We start from the raw sequence: 18,532 nt of genomic DNA, 5'->3' as shown, positions 1-18,532 counted from the left end.
CCTTTGAGTCGGCGGGCCAGCAGCACGGAGGCGGCCGGGCGGGCAGGCTCGGAGGCGCTGTGCCGCCGCGCTAGGAAGCGGAAGGGCCGGCGGCGCCGGGAGCGGGCCGGGAGCCGCCGGAACCCCCGAGGGCCGCCCCCCACGCAGGGGGCGGGCTGAGGGCAGCGAGCCGGAGCGGCGGCGGCCCGGGCCGGGGCTATGCTGCTGCGCCTGGTGCCCGAGTTCGAGCTGCGGAGGGACGTGCTGCCCTGGCTGGCGGAGCGGGGCTGCGCCGCGGCTCTAGGTAACGCTCCGGGAGGCCGAGGAGAGCCCCATCCCTCCGGCCGGCCGGCCCTCCCTCTCTCCGGCCGCCTCCGTGCCCTCCCGCCCGCGGAGGAGCCGGGCTGCGGGGAGGCCCCCGGGTGCGGGTCCCCGGGAGACCCCCGGGCAGGCCCGCAGCGGGAGCTCCGGCCGCGGGGCCCGGGGAGGGCGGCGAGGGAGCGGGCCCGGGGCCCCCCTTGGCCCCTGGGTCCCCTCGGCCACTGGGCCCCCCTCAGGTGCCGGGGCTCGAGGGGAGCGACCCTCGGGTGCCGGGGGACTTGAGATGGGCAAGTTTGCTGTTCTCAAGGAGTTTCTGACATCCCGAAAACACTTCTACACATTTGCTACACTCCACAGCTTGTTTCTTCTTCCTGCTTCTTCACACGTTTGAGGCTTTCTCTTTTTCTTCTCCCCTCCTCCCTGCCCCCCGCCAAAAAAAAAAAAAAAAAAAAAAAGTTTCAGCATTACTCCCTCTCCCACACTGCTCCCCTTTCTGGGGGGAAAAGCCCCACAGCCTGAACGCTTTGGTGTGCCTGGTGAACGTGTGCTGGTTTAAAATTAGATGCAGCGTCAGCTGTCACAGCACCGTGCGATCGCCGGCATAGCGAGCGCTCGGGGTGGTGGTTGGAAAAAAGTGACCTCCCGTGTTCTTGGCACTGTGGCTTTTTGCTTGTTATTCGTCTGCAGAGCAGCTGGCTCAGTTCTGCTTTTCAGAAACTGATGAAAAACTTAATCTAATAAAATTATAATACAGTAAAAGTTATTGCTTCGGTAGAAATACCGTCGATATGCAAGTGCGATGAACTTGAAACGCCTTCAGTTGTTTTTACTTTACTTAAAATACTTAACTTGCTTCCTGCATTGAGGGGCTGCTTGGTGACAAACCAGAAAGTATCAGCTTGGAGAATAAGGGAATTATTTAGCAACCCATCATTTAAAAAATCTGTTAAAAACTAAAAAATATTTCACATTTTCTGCATTTGCTGAATAATTATTGAAAGGTATATTGAAGGGATCTGAGGTAAAATTCTGAAATTCTCCATGCATAATTGATTAATCTATGAATTTATTAGTTCATCAGTGATGAATTCAAAGATAAATCAATTTATATGCTAATGAAATAATGGTCTCAGAATGGCACTGACTTGTATTTGAGAAAGAGAAAATTGTATTGAGTCTTTTAAAATGTAATGGAGTCTTCATTCAGTAATGCCCCTGGTAATACAGAAGCATAAGAATCTAGTTTGGAGGGTGCATGTGATGAAATACCAGCAGTGCTGTATTGCATTTTAACTTATCTGTGCATAGTGACTTCCTCCTCATGCAGTGCTGTCATATTAGGAATGTGAAGGTGGGAGGTAGGGATTTGAAAAGATTAATTTAAACATCAAAGAAATATCTAATCACAGAAAGCAAGTAATTTTTAGGAGTCATGGTACTTTCTGTCAGTGTTTTCAGATGTTACTTATTCATATTTATTATTTTCTTTCCTAACGACTTGAAAGCACTTGATAGCATGTGAGAGCTGCTAATTGCGTGCGAGCTGGGAGTAGCTGTGATGAGAGGAAGGGAGCGGCAGGCAAAGTGAACCAGCCTTGTTCTCTTTATTCCACTTAATTTGGTATGAGCTGTGTATAATGGTCTTCAGGAAATCAAACTCTGCATCCTCCTGATTATGTTGGTAAAAGCTGTGTGCTGGGCAGGCAGGCTGGCTTGGCTCATTTGCAGCCCTTCATCTGCTGGTCTCAGCTGTGTGCATGAGGAAGAAGTTGTAGTTCTATGTGCAGGATTTTACTGCAGGAATTTCCAAGGGCAGAGACCATTGCCACTTTGCCTCCATATTCCCACTGACTGTTCTCTGGAGAAGAGAAACTCTTTTCTGACACAGAACTTTTTCAGCACCTTTAAGATGTCTGTGTCTGGTGATAAGTAAATTCATTGACATGGACCTTCTCTACCAAAATTCTGTGCTGAGGAAATATTGCATGAGAAAATGTGGAGACCGTAGTACTCATCTTGAAAGTTTGAGGTGGTTGTTAAGTTCCAGGAAGCTTCAGATAAAAAAAAGAGAACATATTACCTTTGACTCTCCCAGCTGTCACCATCTAGCCCTAACATAGTGGTACTATAGTGTACTCTGAGTGATCTGAAACCAATAGAAAGTGATGTGTTGCTCAATGTAGAGGAAGGGTTTTCATTGTCCTCCCACAATCAAATGGAAAATTTACTTTCTTCTGATAATACTTGAAAACAGTTTTTTTTTTTCTTACCACTGCAAGCTGTACAAGCCAGTTTACAGTATCAGGCTTGTTAAACTAAGTTTCACTAAGTGTCTTCCTTCTATCAACACTTCATGATAACTGCCAAGTAAATAGTGTCAGACTTGACTAAATGCTTGCAGAAGGTTGAGGAGAGTTCTTTATGTTGATGCTTACTGAACTGCAGGCCACCTTTACTATAAAATTGAGACCAATCATACAGCTTCAACCTTACTAAGGGCAAAACTTCCATTTCCAGTACAAATTCCATCACAGATAAACACAGTTTTGATGGCTGCAGTGATGAGAAAACATAAAAGCAGCATCAGGAAAGCATACATTTTTCTCACCTTGGGTACAATATTTTATCTTTTTTTCTGGTGGTTTTCTTTTTAATTTGTACTGCTTTGTCCAGATATGCTCTTCTCTTTCTGTGTCCATCTTAGCTTCCTGCTTATTTATTTCTACTTTAACAGTACTCTTTGATTCACATCCCAAATTTTGTGTCCTCCATTGTTTAGTTCCCTGTACTTGTAGGTAGGTTGTATATATCTCTATGTGGTATTTGACCTTGTGGTTCTTTGAATTTTGGTGAGTTTTTTTCTTTATTAATTTCTTTCTGGAGGAGGAGGAGCTAAGAATGACACAGGAGAGGTAGTGTTGGTGTTATAGAAGTAATCTAAAGATGTAGTTTATTTTCAGGCTTTCCTTTGAGATGCTGAAGAGGCAGGTGTGAGCAAATGATATTTTCCTCAGGTTTGTTCTCTCTTCCTGTAGTGACCAGAGGACTGCAGTATGGCTTAACTGTCTGAACCCTATGTTGTGTATAGTGAATTAATGATAGGGGGTAATTTTGGTTTGGTTTGGTTTGTTTATTCTCTGAAAAAGCACATTTTATTTTCATAACAAAAGATAGTGGTAACTAGAATAATAATTCTGATGAAGAGGTAGGTGTTTACAAAAATAATGTTTTTCTTGCATGTTTTGAAGTCCCTTAACTATCTTTGTTGAAGTTATCAGATTAAAATCATGGTGTAAGAAGTACTCCCTCTTTTTCCAGAAAGGAGTCATTTTGGCTTATGCAAATAAGTATTTACAAGAAAAAATGTATTTAGCATATTTGCTTTAAGTGTGCATAAATTATAGGATGAACTAGCTGAAATGAAAATCTTGTATTTTTTGTACTTTTTATTTCAGACACTTCTGAGAATTCATCAGCATTCTACGTTGTAAATGTTGAAAGAAATGGAAAAATTATTTATACCTGGAAGGTAAGTCCACCTTGGAATTTAATAAAAATATAGTTGAGAATAATACTCTTTGTGAATCTAATTGAGTTCTTGTAGTTTAATTTTTTTGAAGTAAGTGTTAGAACATGGAAACACAACTGATTACAACCTGGGGGGGTTGGGCAGTGGGAAAATACCTGTCTCCACTTCAGTCAAAGGTTAAGAATGATGAAATAGAGAGTAAAGTACTCACTTAAGTCCATAGGGTTTTTGCCCTTGATTTTTTGCTGGCCCAAAATCTCCCCATGAATGAAATGCAATTTCTTTAAAGCACTTCATAAACACAGAATTTCACACTCAATTTCTTAGTGAAGCCTAGCTATTAAATTCATGTGCAGTGCTTTAGTTAAATGTTTTCTCCTACTAAAATCTCTTAAGATACCATTTATCTAGCACTTTTTCTGCATATACTTTTCTGTAAGATTCATCTATAACACTTTATTGCAAGTAGTCTGAAGTAACCCCTGTTTATTTGATGTCTTGAAGTATCTAGAGCTGGCTTCTTAACATAGGATTCTGCTCTCCATGGTATATGTTTTATTTTTACTTCCAAGTGGGTTTTCTAATGGTTTTAGAAAGTGAGACTTTGTCTTCTCATTGTTCTTTTGATGAGACAAGCTGTGCTTCTTGACTGTGTAGCTCAGAGGAGTTTGTAGATCCAGCTGGATCCTGGAGGATCTTGGTTCTTGAGGAGTACAGAAATGAGATGAACTATAGTAGAGTAGGGATGCCTTTCATTCCTCTCTGGCTCAGCAATGCTAAAACTCTCCAGCTTCCCTAGGGTTAAGGGAAGAGGTGAGGCCTTCACCAAGGCTTTAACTTTAATATGCTTTCACTGTGGGTGGGTGTTTCCTTTACTACAAGCATAGGGAGGGGAGTCTGTACAGAACAACAATAACCATAAAAACAATTCTAAAGAGTGTGTCAAAGTTTGGGGTTTTTTTTCATTGCTTAAGACTCTACAAGACTTAATACAAATAAGCATGTAGCTCAGCAGGAGATCTGGTACTCTGTGTGTGTGGTGTCCCTGCTTTGTAGCACCTGTGGAATCTCACACTAGGCTTTTTTGGGCCTCTGTCAGTCTAAATGCCTTGTGTGCTCTTCAGGCTCTTGCTGGCACAAGGGGTGAGCTGTAGCTCCAGGTGCACATGGCTAGATGTAGGTGTGTGCCTGCATGCTGGCTGTTTAGGCTGCCACTGTAGCCTGTAGGGATGTGGCCAAGGCAGCTGGTGGAGCTTAGGGAGCTGGCCACTGCAGCCTGTTCTTTGGGAGGAGGTGTGTGGGGTGGAGGGTGTAAACTACACTGAGCTGGCCTGGCTTGTTTCCTTATGCATACAAACAGAAAACAATCTTTGTCTTTTACGTGAGAGATGTCGGTTTCTCGGCTCTTTTAATGACCTGGAAAGGCCCGGGGTGGCCTTGGGCAGCCCGCGCTCCAAAGGACGACAAGAGGCTTCAGGTTTTTTCTTGGTTTTCAGTGTTTATTCATTTTTTATCTAAAAGATTTTCTCTCAGCCCAACAGAGGTCTGCACAGCAGCCAGCCATGAGCACACTGAGAGCCCCCGGGGCGGTCACCTATCTTTATACTCAAAACTACGTACACAATATTTATCAATTTCCCCCAATACCTTTTACCCTTATTGACCAGTACACCTTTATTAATAACCAGTCCCAAAGTGCCAACATCACCACAGAAGATGGAGGCCAGGAAGAAGAAGAAGAAGGACAGGACACGCCCCAATTCCTCCATCTTACTTCTCTAGACCCCCCTGTACAGAAATCTTAAACCCTGTGTTTCACACTCTAATTAACTTATCCCTTCACCATTCACCCAGTGAAATCCTCCCATCCTCATACAGGTGTCGCCTCCCGTGCAGGATCAAAGTCCAGCCACCAGACACTTCTGGCAACATTCCAGGACTCCCGAGCCCCCCAAGGGTGGTCTCAGTCACTCTGCACTTCTGTCCTGAGGTGCTGAGATCCCACAGAGAGACAGTCAAGTGTATTCTGTGTGAAACCAGGAGCAAGTGGACTCTGAGTTTTATTTCAAGCTTATTTTAGAGTATTGTGTTGTACTGTGGTTTTGACAGCGTCTATATTTTGTGCCATTAGTAGTTAATGTAGAGGAATATATTTTTAACAGAAGTGAATTTTATTTGCAAGGTAATGCAAGAATCTTCAGAGTGCACATGAAAACAAGTGTCCTAGTTTATGCCCAGTCATGGGCATTGATGTAGCTCTGTTACCAGTCTTGTGAAGTGTATTTTTCAGTATCTAAGTAAGATGGTGTTAACATTTCAAACACACTTGAAAAAAAAGTTATTTGTGAAAGCACTTGCTTAATCTTAAATTAGGAGTCCTGGAGCCTGTGTCTTAATATAAAGACATTTTGTTTTCCTTGTTTAAATCAGAAGTCAAAGACTTTTGTCATTGCCACAACAATAATGACACACTCAGAAATAGACCCCTTAGGAATCAAATACTCAGGCTTTTGTTTCAACTTCACAAAGCACGATGCCATAAATTTGTAAATAACCACAGATCTCTGCCCTCTCCCCCTAAGCAATTGTTAAAAACAATGAAGCTCACTGTGGAAGCAGAAGCCTGTGTGGCTGGATTTAATGTCAGTAGTTTAGCAATTTAGTGCCTATACCCAGAGTACATTAATACACGTCAGTTTGATTTGCTATCCAGTATATGCTGTAAAGCAGAATTTTCTTTTCCAATATATTTGGGAAATTTAATGTATGGTAAAAATAATGTAGTAGTAATGTTTTGATTTGTAGTCCCAAACATTTGTACGTGCTTCAAACAAAATCATCATATATTATTTATCAGTATGCTAGAAATGATATTTATTATGTTACTCTTCAAAGGCAGAAGGCTAATGGTGAGCTTATAAAATACTTAGCCTTCAAGCAATCACTTCCTAAGGCAGTGAAATCCTTTTTCCAGGCTACAGCCAGATCACTGGGAGCTGATTTTTGGTGATGTTCGATGGTTCTGTGCCCTCTTTTGACTCACCAAGTTGGTGAGGTTCAGAATTCCAGCCTTAAACCTCCAGGGGCCAGAGCATCCCTACTGATTCTTGTACTGACATCTCTCTTCCTGGCCCTATTGCCTGTGGCTAAAACCAGTTTAGAAGCAAAGTGAGAGAGAGGCATTAGGTTTATGCAATGGCTTGTGGGCTGTGGATTGGCCACATTTCAGCTTTATCCCATGTGTTAATTCTAAAAGGAAAAAATAAATCTTTGTTCTCTTGGAATTAGAATTTGCTTTCTTGGAATTAGATAATTAACTGCCTGTTTATTTACAGGAGAGGGAAGTGTGTGAGGGTGTGTGTCAAGGGTCTGGGAGACCAGGGAGCTAGGGAAAAAAACCCCCAGTGTTTAACTTTGTGTATATTTATATTGCTGTTTGTTTCCATCCATAGGGAAACCAGAGGAACACTCACATTGGATTGTATGATCTTCAAACGAAGCAAAACGAGGTGAGAGCAATACCAGGTTTCTCTCTGGTGACAACTCTGCTGTAGTGTTTCAGATTTTGATGCTTTGCAACACAGTATGTTATGTCCTTAAGGGGTGTATCCTTGTTGCAAACAGAAAATATGGGATATTGGAATGATTCTCAGTAGTGTTAGAATGCACCACATTGCAGAACATCTGAGAGGCTTGAGAATAGTAAAGCATCATGCCTGCAATCTTCATTTCTGAGCAACCTTTTAAACAACAAGTCCTTTCCACTTCCCTTCATATTGCACAAATGTGCCAAGAAGTAAATGTTTGGGGTTTTCTTTATATGTGTTTATTCTTGGTCTGTTTGGTGATACCATTATAAGAGATTATTTTATTCTAAAACTGAACACATTGCAATTCAATAACTAAAATCATGACAGGTTTTTGAAGGTGTCCCCATAGTAGTATGAAATGAGTGAAATTTTGTTTTTATATAAAGGTCTGCTATGCTCTAGTGGCAACACAGAGCTCAAAAGCACCATTAAAAAACAAACATGAGAAAAAGGAGAACTATTATAATGGAAACTTGTGGTTCTTCTGGGCATGAAAAGATATGGCTTAAAGATAAAAACTGTGGGACAGCAGTGTTTTCTTAAGAAGCAATTAGATGGTTTCCTTTATGGAGTTTGAAAAAGCACAGTTATTAACATTACTGTGTTTCTCTGTAGCACCTCTATATGTTTGAGAAGAATCTGCACATAATCAGCTGTTCAATCAACAATGAAAGGACCTTATTGGGTAAATATGTGCTTTATCATTAGATATTTTTGGTCAAGATTTAGTTTAATAGGATGATACATTTGGGTTTAGAATTACTTAAATGTAATTAAATGTTAATTAAACCTATGTGTTGCCCACAGCAATTTATGAATTTCTGTGGATCCATCACCAGATAATGTAGGTAACAACATAAAGACACAGCTGTGACAATATTGCTGTTTTAATAAATCATCTAAGACACACTGCCCCTTTGTTCACTTTCTCCTCCTGCATTTGTGCATACCTGCTACATCTAGAAGAGCTTCTGACATTCCTTTAACATAAATGTTTTTGGTAAAAGAATTGGTATGCTCATTCTTCAGGGATGCTTGATGAGATTAATGTCCAATATGCACACTCACTGTGGTTTTGTTGGTGTTTTCTTCTCCCACAGCAGTCAGCTTCTGTCAATATGCAGAGGAAGAAAGAGCAACTCAGCTCTTACAGTCAGGTACTGCAAGTGGATTTTTAATACTGTTTGAAATATTGTACCTTTTTGCTTTCTTTCTCAGGTATTTCTGTTTAAAAAACAAACTTGCTTACATCAAAGAATATTATCTAAAACTTCTTCTTTTTGCAGTGTCCAAGTATTTAACCTTGCTAATTGAAATTCATCCCATTAATAATGTGAGAGTGCTAAAGGCTGTGGATAGCTGTGTTCGAGTACAGGTAAAGTATCCAACTAATCTGAAGATAAGCCAGTTTAATCTGCTGTGCTAGAGAGAAAACATGGTTTAGTGCAGAAATACCTCATGTTATCTTGCAACTGTTACAGAGGTAATGTCCCCTGTTTCTTCAGAGAAATAAAGAAATGAAACCTCATAAAATGTTTGGTATAGAATATTTCTCCAACATGAAGGCTACTTTTTTATTGCTCTCCAGTCTTCCATAGTTTGCAGTTATAGTGACTGGTGACTATTAGTATGTAATAATAGCTATTTTTATTAATTAAATATCATTAGTGTGTCTGATGAAATTTAAAAATACATAAATACCCAGCTGAAAAAATACAAAAAAAAATTTAGATAAATGTTCCAAACTACTTTGTTTTTTACTTATTCTGTGAAATTTTCTGTGTAGTTTCTTTATCCAGTTGAAGACAGAAATGCTTCTGGAGAAAGTCGTCTCTTGCTAGTTTCAGAAGATAAATGTGAGTTAATGTTTTCAAAGTACATTGTCATTCTTTTACTTCAAGATGATTGTTATAGATTATATTTTTGGTAGGCTTTTATTGGGGAAAAAAACCCAGGAAAAAGAAGGGTGTGAGTTATTCTAGATATTCTACAGCACACCACAACATATTCCAAAGGTCTTTCAAAAACTGTGTCATTTACCAGATTTTTTTCAATGTTAACAGAATGACCATCTTTGTCTACAGTTAGTTGCTTAGCTCTTGCATTCATCAGTTATCTTTATTTCTAAAAAAGCTAAAATACACTCCTTATAGCTGCCTACATAAATCCAGAGCAGATCAATTGACTGAAAGATGTTATTTAACATGGAGAGTGGGACAAGAATAGAGCAATAGTTCCTTGGACTCAGCTAACATTGCATGTTCAGCCTAATCTAATGGCAAGGAATGGATAAAATGGACATTTGGAAAAGACTGGATTTTCCCTTCTTATTATAGAGTGAGATCTCTTATTCCATCCCCTTGGAGAGGCCCATCTTCCCTGAGCTAGACACCAGCCTTGGGAAGGTGGCCTTAGGTGGACAGAGCTAAATCAGAAACACAACATCTGGGTGGGTGTTGCACTTCTCACGCAGGCCAGCTGTGGATAACTTCCAGCAGTTTTGTGTGGGAAAGGACTGGGAGAGGTGTTCATGGCAGGAGGTGAAACAGGTCAGGGATGCTCTTGGACATGGGCAGGCAGCTCTGCAGACTTTTTCTCTCCATGGGGGCTCCTTGGCTTGGTTGGGACATTCCAGTCACTGTTTTTCAAGCCTGGGCTGGGCTGAGCAGGGAATTCTGTCCATGAGGTGTTATGGCTGAGGCCACTCTCAGCTCAGCAAAGGAGGAGACTCCAGGTCTCTGTGTAGGCACCTGTGCTCATGTGACCCAGATTTCCTCTTGAACTTTCCTGGCCCTAAAGTGTTCTTACAGAATTCTAAGAGGTGAGCTTGTTTAATAAGCTGTATAAAAGCATTTTAAAATGTTTTTTTGTAATGATTTTTTAAAATTTTATTTTAAAGATATTGAACAATTTGACATTCATGTTGTTGCAGAAGAAGAACACAAAGTGGTAAGATTAAAAAATCTTTGGGTTTGAGGTTTTTTACTTTAATTAATTTAGCTGAAAGTTTTGAACTTTTTTTTGTCTTATGCTTGGGCAACACAAAGTTTATTAAAGCAAGCATTGATTATTATGGCAACCTATGCAGCTGACCACAAAGCTGATTGAAAAACTTTACACCTTGTAATCTTTCTTTTTATTTTATTGGGTTTGTCATGTATTGCTAAATGCTTCTGTGTGTTAGAAGTTGGGAGTAAACATAGTGTTTATTAATTTTAAAACTATTTTAAATATTTGCAACCATTTAAAATATTTTCAGAGTTGCCTTCCTAACCTTGTCTATTGTGAGTCTGTGTGGAGTCAGTAGAGGATTTACTTAAAAAAACAAATGAACTGAAGATGTAAAACTTAGATACAGTCTGAGTACAGTGAATGTTCCAATCTCTGTTTCCCCTCATCTCTTTTTCTAACATGAGTTTGTCAAAAAATTGTGGATATTCTTCTTGAAAGACTTATTGTTAATGAGCACTTGTCTAATAATATAATAAAATAATGTCTAATATTGTAAATGATTGTGTCATGAAAGCCAGTGTTTTGTGTTATGGAGCTGAATGTAGTCTTTGAAGGAAAAATTTAGGACCTGATTTTTGTCCCTTTGTAATCTTTCATGGTTTTCTCAGTTTGTCATGACCCTTCAAGCAGTTGTATTTTATGTGCTAGACTACAGTAGTGGAGTAAAGATTTAAGTATAATCAGAAAACAGATTGATCTGATGTCCTTCTGACAAACAGTTTTATTTTGGTTGGTGTGAAATCTCCCTAACTCATGCAAGTGGGCATGTATAAATCCCAACAATTTTCCACAGTTCTAGCTATTTCTATACTCCAGCCCTCTCTCTCACATGGCTGAGACTTGGATAGAAATCTCTTTTGGAGCTGACCCATTCCCTTCAGTAGTTAATGTAGCTGATTCTGAACTGTGGTATTTCCCTCCTCTCTGAGGAAGGGTGCCTCTGCTATTCTTTGTTCACTTTGAGCAATTTAAGTGGTGAATTTCTTGCAAGCAAGGAAGACTGAAAGAAAAGATTTGTTAGTAGGTGTACTCTGAAAACTGTGCTTCTGATCTCTTTAAACTGAGCACCTTGCACACAACAAAGGTGGACTTCATGCTGCTGACAAGGAGCCTGTTCCTTCCAACCTCCTTGCTCTTTGTGTGTGTTCTTGCACTGCTTTTCTCTTTAAAGCACAGACTGTGCATAATTGTTGCAAAACTTTATTTGATGGCTTCTAATGTTTTATTCTTTCCCTGTAGGTGATTCAGAAGTCAGGTCAGCTTCCAAGAGCCAGAGTTGCAGATGACCTCGTTTGGGCACAGTGGGATATGATGGAGCAAAGACTCTTCTACATTGTTCCAAAGGTGAGCTGAAAGTCATTCTTGCAGTTTTGGTCCTGCCTGCCTGGTGACAGTGAAGTTTTAAGTGTGTGGAGTAGCAAGTAGGGGTTTGTTTTCATTAGGCTGCTCTTTCTTGTTCTTGCCTTGAATAACCTAAAGCAAAAGCCAAACTTGCTGTAGCTGCTGTTGTGCTTAGTACATTGCAAGAAGACTGGTGGTCTTAATGCTTTCTATAAAAAAGGTGGGCTTGGTAATTTCTTCTTTTTCTTGCTTTAGAAAGGTCTTTTATTCAAAAGTATCTAAATCTATCCAAAACTGCTGTGAGTATAATGCCTCTCTTCTAGGGAGTTCACATCTAGAAAGTATTTTGTGTGCAAACTTACTGAGAGACCAAATGAGGACAGGTTCTTGGCAAAAAGCTTTGAAACTCTCAAAAAAACCCAGGGTTTGGGTTTTTTATTTTGACTGAGGGACTAATTGCTCTTGATGCATTCTCTGTAAATAAAAAAGATTTTTCTTTACTCTTCTTAGCCACGAGAAGAGTGAATGTTAGGAAATAACAGGAAGTGAACTGTGATGGAGAAATGTATTTATGTTTTTGTGTCTGAGATACCCATTTTGAACTGACTAAAGCAAGATGCAATTCTTTTTGCCATATAGGTAGATATGGAAAACATTTTTTAACTTTCTAAAATGTGTGAGACGTGTATTGCTGTGCTGAAATGAGAGCCCACGCAATTATATATGATTGGCAGATAATGATCTGGGACAGGAAGGAAGCATGTCACAGTGCTATTGTGAGGGGTTATATGTGGTTTTTAAATTCTTTTGTCCCCTAACTCTGCATAGCTGTTAGCAAAGCAGGTTGAGTGTGAAGAATAGTGCTGAGTATCCAGTCAGTTCTCAGTCTGTATAATATCCTTTCTTACTTACAAAACACATTCTTTTTCATTCCAGGAATCAAAGAGTACTTTAAGGTGTGTCCAGTTTTATCCTGAGGAAAATTTTAATTCAATAGTAAGTTCTGAGTATTTTATTATAAATGGTTTACAGTGGGATGTAATTATGTTTTCCAGGTACTGGTACAGAGATCTTTTGTCTTTTTCATTGTTGAAACTTTTTCAAAGGAAAACTGGAGTTTTTTAGGATTTTTTTGCATGATTTTCTTGTCAAGAATATATTCAGTCAGACTCAGATTTTTCCCTACAGTAAGGTAACTTCATTGGAATTACACTTTTTTTGACCTAGAAGGCAGTAAGTGACATTCATGATACTGTACTGAACTTATACTCACTTATTGCAAAGCAGGCTTAGCAAGTGCACTAGACAAAGAAACCATGTGATTTTCTGTCAGTTTTAAGTGAGACAGGAACATTTATTGCAGCCAAAATACAAAAAACAGAACATAAAAATTACAACATGTGATTGCTGCTAGACCTTTGTTTCAGTCACTTTTATTTTCTCTTTTTAAAACATAATCTGTTTTATGGAGGTCTTTGAAGTGACTGTAAGGATTAGAGGAGAATAAATAAACTTGTTAAAATATTGAATTTGGTGAAATGTGACTATGACACATTTTACTGGTCTGAAATGCTAAACATAGTATATTGACCTCTGTAAAGAACAGGTTTGTTTTCATTTTTGTTTAACAGCTGGAATCACACCTGGATATTGCTGTAAATGACACACAATTAAAGTAAGTTGTTTGTTTTTTTAATGTTTTGGTTTGCTTTCCTTTCAATATACATGGTAACATTTTACAAACCTAAGTAAAATTTGTCCAAACCACAATGTCTTTGTTTGCAGTTGCCTGCATGGCACTGGAACATGAGAATAACATGAAAACTGTGTCCAGACCTCCAGTTCTTATTCTCATTGGGGTCATCTGTAAAAAGTAATTTAATCCTTGACTGCTTCTTAATTTTTGTAAATGACAGTATTTGTCTAAAGAGCTAGCTATAGGTTAAACCTTCTGAATATGCTGAACCTATTTAAATTAATTTGCTTTAACCTTGGGCAGGTTTTAATGGTGATGTTAAAATATCTGTCAAGGGAAGCTCTGCATTTTTAATTGCTGTTGCAAGTTTTATTGGGCAGTTAAACAAACCAGTAGCACCTTTTTATGGCCTGTGAAGACACTGCCTGTACTCTGTTCTCCTCCAGCATGCCCCTTCCAGCAGCCTGCACTTCCAAAGATGAAGATTTGTCTGATTCTGTGTCTGTCATGCACATGACTGCATCTGAGCTTGTCTCCTGAGGGCTCCCTTTTCACTGAGGGAAAAAACTAGTCAGGATGGTTTAACTCTGTCACAATCCTCATCTGTCTTTACATTCCAAAACAGCCCATTTATTTTTGTGAATAAAAAGGGAGGCCAGAGCTGTCAGGCCAGGTATCAGTAGCTGAAGGTGGTTTAGTTCCACCCTGCCCAGCTGTGGTCTCAGAATGTCTCAGTGCTGTGCATAAGGCTCAGTGTAAGGTGCTCCTGCCTGTGCAGGTTGTGTCCTTTTACAGTTGGTGCTGAAAGAACAGAGCTCTTGTAAGGGCTTCAATGCTGTATTTCACTTTATTTTATTGGTTTTCCAAATTACTGCAGAAGACCAAGGGGAAAATCTCTACAGGATCAAAATACTTCCTGGCAAAAAATACAACCAAACAAAAAGACCACCCAGCAACAACAACAACAAAAAAAAACCCAAAGCAGACTGACTACAGTCTTCTGCTGCATGTTTTCCAGGGTGAAAATAAGCCTTGTAGATTTAAAAATATGTAAAACCATTGAAACACAAGCAGCATGAGACTGAAAATGTCATGGTATAACAAGTTCCATGTGAGTGTGATTTTGTGCTTTTCTTTTCAAGTATTTCCACCGAAGGTAGTGTCCTTATTACAGATTAAAATGTAGCTTTACAGCCATGGGCTGTACAGTTAGTCTGCAAAACCTCTGAGTTATTAGGTGTCACAAGTACTTGGATTTCTAGTATGTCATGACAACTTGCTTTCACTTCAAAGTATAGGAATGCTTGGACAGTCCAGTAAGTGAATATGAAATTGTCAGATATGTTCAAAATTGGTGGTTAACAGTGTGCACTCTTGGGATTCCTGTTTCTAACAGGATTGAGCAAATTGGTTAAAGCCCAATTTAACTTGTATTACAGAATATTTGATTATAATTTAATTAGTATATTTTGGTTACATAGTGACTGTTCTGGTGATCTTTTTGTTGTGATAAATCTCTGTGGATGAAGTGATTTACTTAGTGATCTTTATTTGCTCATAGACTTGTGAATTTTGGATATGATTACTGTCAAGATCAAGATGTTGCATCTAAATCTTTGAAAAACCTTCAGGTTTTCACAAGTAAAGCAGGTAATGAATAAATACAAATATGGTAAAAATTACCCCCACTAGTAATTATCATGCAGTGTAATCCTAATTGATTACTGAATTTACTCATAAATTATTGGAAAACACACACAAATACAAAAATTTATAATGTGAGGGTGAGATTTGTATTCCTTTAGAGCACACTTGGCAGGTAACTGGAAGGAGAGGGAGAAGGCAACTGTGCTTTATTAGCATTAATACATTTCTTACCTTCTGAAAGCTGCAGTGAAGTTGAGCTGAAGTACCCAGAGTTTTATATATCAACCTACCAACAAGAAAACAGTCACCCAGAAACCTTTTGGTAGCCCAGCTGCAAAGAACTGGTACCAGTAAAATCTCTCAGCCTAAGAACACCTTAGCATTTTCCTGGCAGTTTCAGAGCCCAGCAGGTACCAGAACATTGCTGTGTGTTACATTAAAGCAATCTAATGTTAAAGCTGACCACAATTATGTTAGAAAGTAAACTCAAGGAAGGTTTTGTCTGGGTTTCTGATCTAGTATGTATTTGTGTTACAGAGGGGACATATGTACACAGAGCATGTGCAGTGCAGGCTTTAAGAGCTTCATATTGCTGATAGTGTGTGGTGTTTAGAGGTCCAAGTATGTGATACTAAACTGGCATGTGCTACTCAGGGATTTAGTATATATGTGATTCCTTAAACTTAAACCTGAAATGTTTCTTAAACCTTTAGGATTTTGGAGTCTCCCTCCATCCTAACATATGCCATGAGCTTTTTTGGATTAAAAACTGGTCTCAAGAGGTATCTGTTCATCACAGCTGTTTTCAGCCTCTCAGTTAGACCATCCAGGCAGGCAGAGATGGTGTCTGTTTGGCCTTTGGCTGGTCAGCAGAGCTGTACAGGGAAGTGTTGCAGGGGAGGCTGTACATGTCCCTCCCCAGGGCCTGCTGTGCACACAGGGACCTGCTGAGCTGTCTGCCCCTTGCACTGAAATGACCATTGCTGCAAATCTAGTGAAGTACAGCTTCCTTACATGGATTTCTTTTCTTACCAAGGCAAACTGCATACTTATAGAGATTAGAGGGAAGGAATTAGAAGTAAGAGAAAGCCAAGGTTCTATCTTTCAAATGTAGATTAGGCTTTTTCTCTGTTAGCAAGACAATTTCTTATATAAACAGCCAGTCCAATAATAGAAAATATTATTTATTTATATATCTGTTTCCTTTAAAAACCTATACTCCTCTGGGGAGGAGTATATTCAAATTGAAGTACCTCCTTGAGTTTAGGATGAAATTCAGTCATCCTCCAACAAGACTCTTGTTTAGTTACTGTGAAGTAAAATGTTTTTTTCTGTCTGGTGACACACAAAGTCTGTGTGGAACCTTTCTAAAGCAAAAGCAAAAGTGCTTTTCATTGCACTTACTGTAAAACAGATAATTTGACAATTGCACTTAAATGAGATTACTGTACATGGCTTTTCCTTGAATTTTGTTTAAAACTGAGGATTACCTTGCACAACTCATTTTTGGTAACTAACAGTTTGGACCAAGTTATTTTGGTGCTAAAATCATATCTAGTTGTTGAAGAATACTGTAGGTAATAACAGTAAAGGTTCCCTTTTGTGCCTCAGGGGTGATTTGCAAAACTGGATTGCAAGCTCTTTGTGGAGCAGACTTTGCCTGCTGTGGGCCTGCTAGCACAGCTCTGATATTAATGCCATATCCCTGCTTGTACCATTCAGACATCCCTGGCAAAGTGGAACTGGCAAAACTTCAAATTGGAATATTCCATACAATTTCCCATTTAATAAAACTCTTATTGTCTCCTGCCAGTCTGAACTCTGAATAAAATCACTTTTCCTTTCTCAAACTTCTGCAGCAGAAAAAGTAGCTCTGTTCCTTACACTCAGCACAGACAAAGTATCTCCAGGTAAAAACCCCCATGTAATTCTTGAATAGCTGAGATCAAGTAGTTTCAGTCTCAGAATTAACTTGGCATGTCCAGAATTCAGTGGTTATTAGATAAACACTGTACTGTTATGTGTTCTCTTAGTGCTTTAGAAATATTTTTCCATTGAATTTGCACAATATTTAAAAAAATGCAGGCAGTAAGAGGTCATAGACACTGGATTCCCATCAGCTAACTATCCCCTGAAATGTAGGCATCTGGACTGTGTTTCTAGAGAGAAATAGGCATCTCCAGAGGATGACTCAATCCGTATTTCTTTGTTTGCTGAATAAGGGTCTAAATGAGAGATGTTTGGATGGCTGAGGTTAAGTGAGGCAAGTCCCTCCTAAGTCAGTACAACTAGACAAAATGCCCTGATGCAATGTTGTATTTGAGTTGTGACATTTGGATGCTTTGTTGGGATGCTGTTACAGCCTTATGTGTTGAGGTTTTGCTTGAACAGAAATGAGGAATTTAGTTAAAGTTTCCTAGGGAAAACCAGATTTCTGCATAGCGTAGGTGACTCTTGTGGTCTCAGTGGGCTGACTTTGTCGAGTGCCAGAGTTGTAACTGCTGTTTGCTGAATAGGAGTGGAATTTAATTTGAAAATTCTGCTTCTTTTCTCTTTCTCTTCTTTTCTTTCTTTTTCTCTCTCTCTTTCCTTTTTTTTTTTTTTTTTTTTTTTTTTTACCTTTGTGGTCAAGATCTTTTTTCCCGTTTATTTCTGGAAAGATAAGTGTCCATCCAAGTATATCCTCACATGAGTCTTCTCACCTTGCAGCATTCAGCTACAGCTTTTACTGTTTGCAAATGATTTTGAAGTGAGTAGTGTGGAAGACCTGGCTCTGCATACAGTTGCAGTTGGCTGATAAGCTTTCCCTGCAGCAGAACAACCCAGCTCTAATTTGCAGAGAGCACTGCTAAGGGTAGGAAAGGAGTCTGTGATGTATTCTTAGTGTCTGGCTGCCCTGCTGGGATTGCCAGGACTGTGTCAGATGTAACTTTGCTTGGACACCTGTTGGTCTGAGGCTGCCATGTTTCTGTCTGCATTAACAAAGCACCATTTGTTATTTCCGGTTGTTTGTAGCTCACTTTGTTGACACATGGAGCAATATTGTTGAGTTGAAAGATGCACATCCTATTTATAGTCTGCCATAGCTGCAGTTTCTGTGGTCAGCTTGCACATTGCCCACTGACACTTCAGTCTGAGCACACTCACTTGCCTGTTGTGCAATTTACAGACAGTGTACACAGAAGACTCCAGCATACAAGAAGGAAATTTGCAGCTCTGGAAGGGAGCTGTTGATAATAAAACAGCAATCCAGTGGGTTGCTGGAACTTCTCCAGTCTTCCTCATGAGTCCTGATGCTGCTACTTTAAAAATTATGCATGTTCTGATAGAAGCCAAGGGCTCTGGCAAAATGCCCTGTCTGTTGTCTGAATGACTCAAATATCCAAGCAAAACTGTATCAAACCATATTCAGTCAGC

The 18,532-nt window shown here is 39.6% G+C and overlaps 1 protein-coding gene across 2 annotated transcripts in view; it reads left to right on the top strand.

Moving 5' to 3' along the window:
* The first annotated feature begins 187 nt into the window (after positions 1-187).
* Positions 188-18,532, top strand: part of GSAP (gamma-secretase activating protein) — a 45,652-nt gene continuing 27,307 nt past the window's right edge. Inside the window, exons 1-12 of one of the 2 annotated variants that reach the window (XM_058022974.1) lie at positions 188-283; positions 3,756-3,829; positions 7,282-7,338; positions 8,035-8,104; positions 8,520-8,576; positions 8,706-8,794; positions 9,206-9,275; positions 10,319-10,368; positions 11,671-11,775; positions 12,709-12,768; positions 13,404-13,447; positions 15,030-15,118. In XM_058022974.1, the coding sequence (XP_057878957.1) occupies positions 199-283; positions 3,756-3,829; positions 7,282-7,338; positions 8,035-8,104; positions 8,520-8,576; positions 8,706-8,794; positions 9,206-9,275; positions 10,319-10,368; positions 11,671-11,775; positions 12,709-12,768; positions 13,404-13,447; positions 15,030-15,118 (850 nt within the window). In that variant the 5' untranslated portion in view covers positions 188-198. Of the gene's footprint in view, positions 284-3,755; positions 3,830-7,281; positions 7,339-8,034; positions 8,105-8,519; positions 8,577-8,705; positions 8,795-9,205; positions 9,276-10,318; positions 10,369-11,505; positions 11,570-11,670; positions 11,776-12,708; positions 12,769-13,403; positions 13,448-15,029; positions 15,119-18,532 lie in introns of those variants that run through there. The other variant, XM_058022975.1, reaches the window with a different exon arrangement.

The sequence above is a fragment of the Melospiza georgiana genome, chromosome 4 (genome assembly GCF_028018845.1).
Source record: "Melospiza georgiana isolate bMelGeo1 chromosome 4, bMelGeo1.pri, whole genome shotgun sequence".
NCBI lineage: Eukaryota > Metazoa > Chordata > Aves > Passeriformes > Passerellidae > Melospiza > Melospiza georgiana.
The sequence above is the reverse complement of the archived record's forward strand: the minus strand, read 5'-3'. Positions and strand labels throughout refer to the sequence as shown.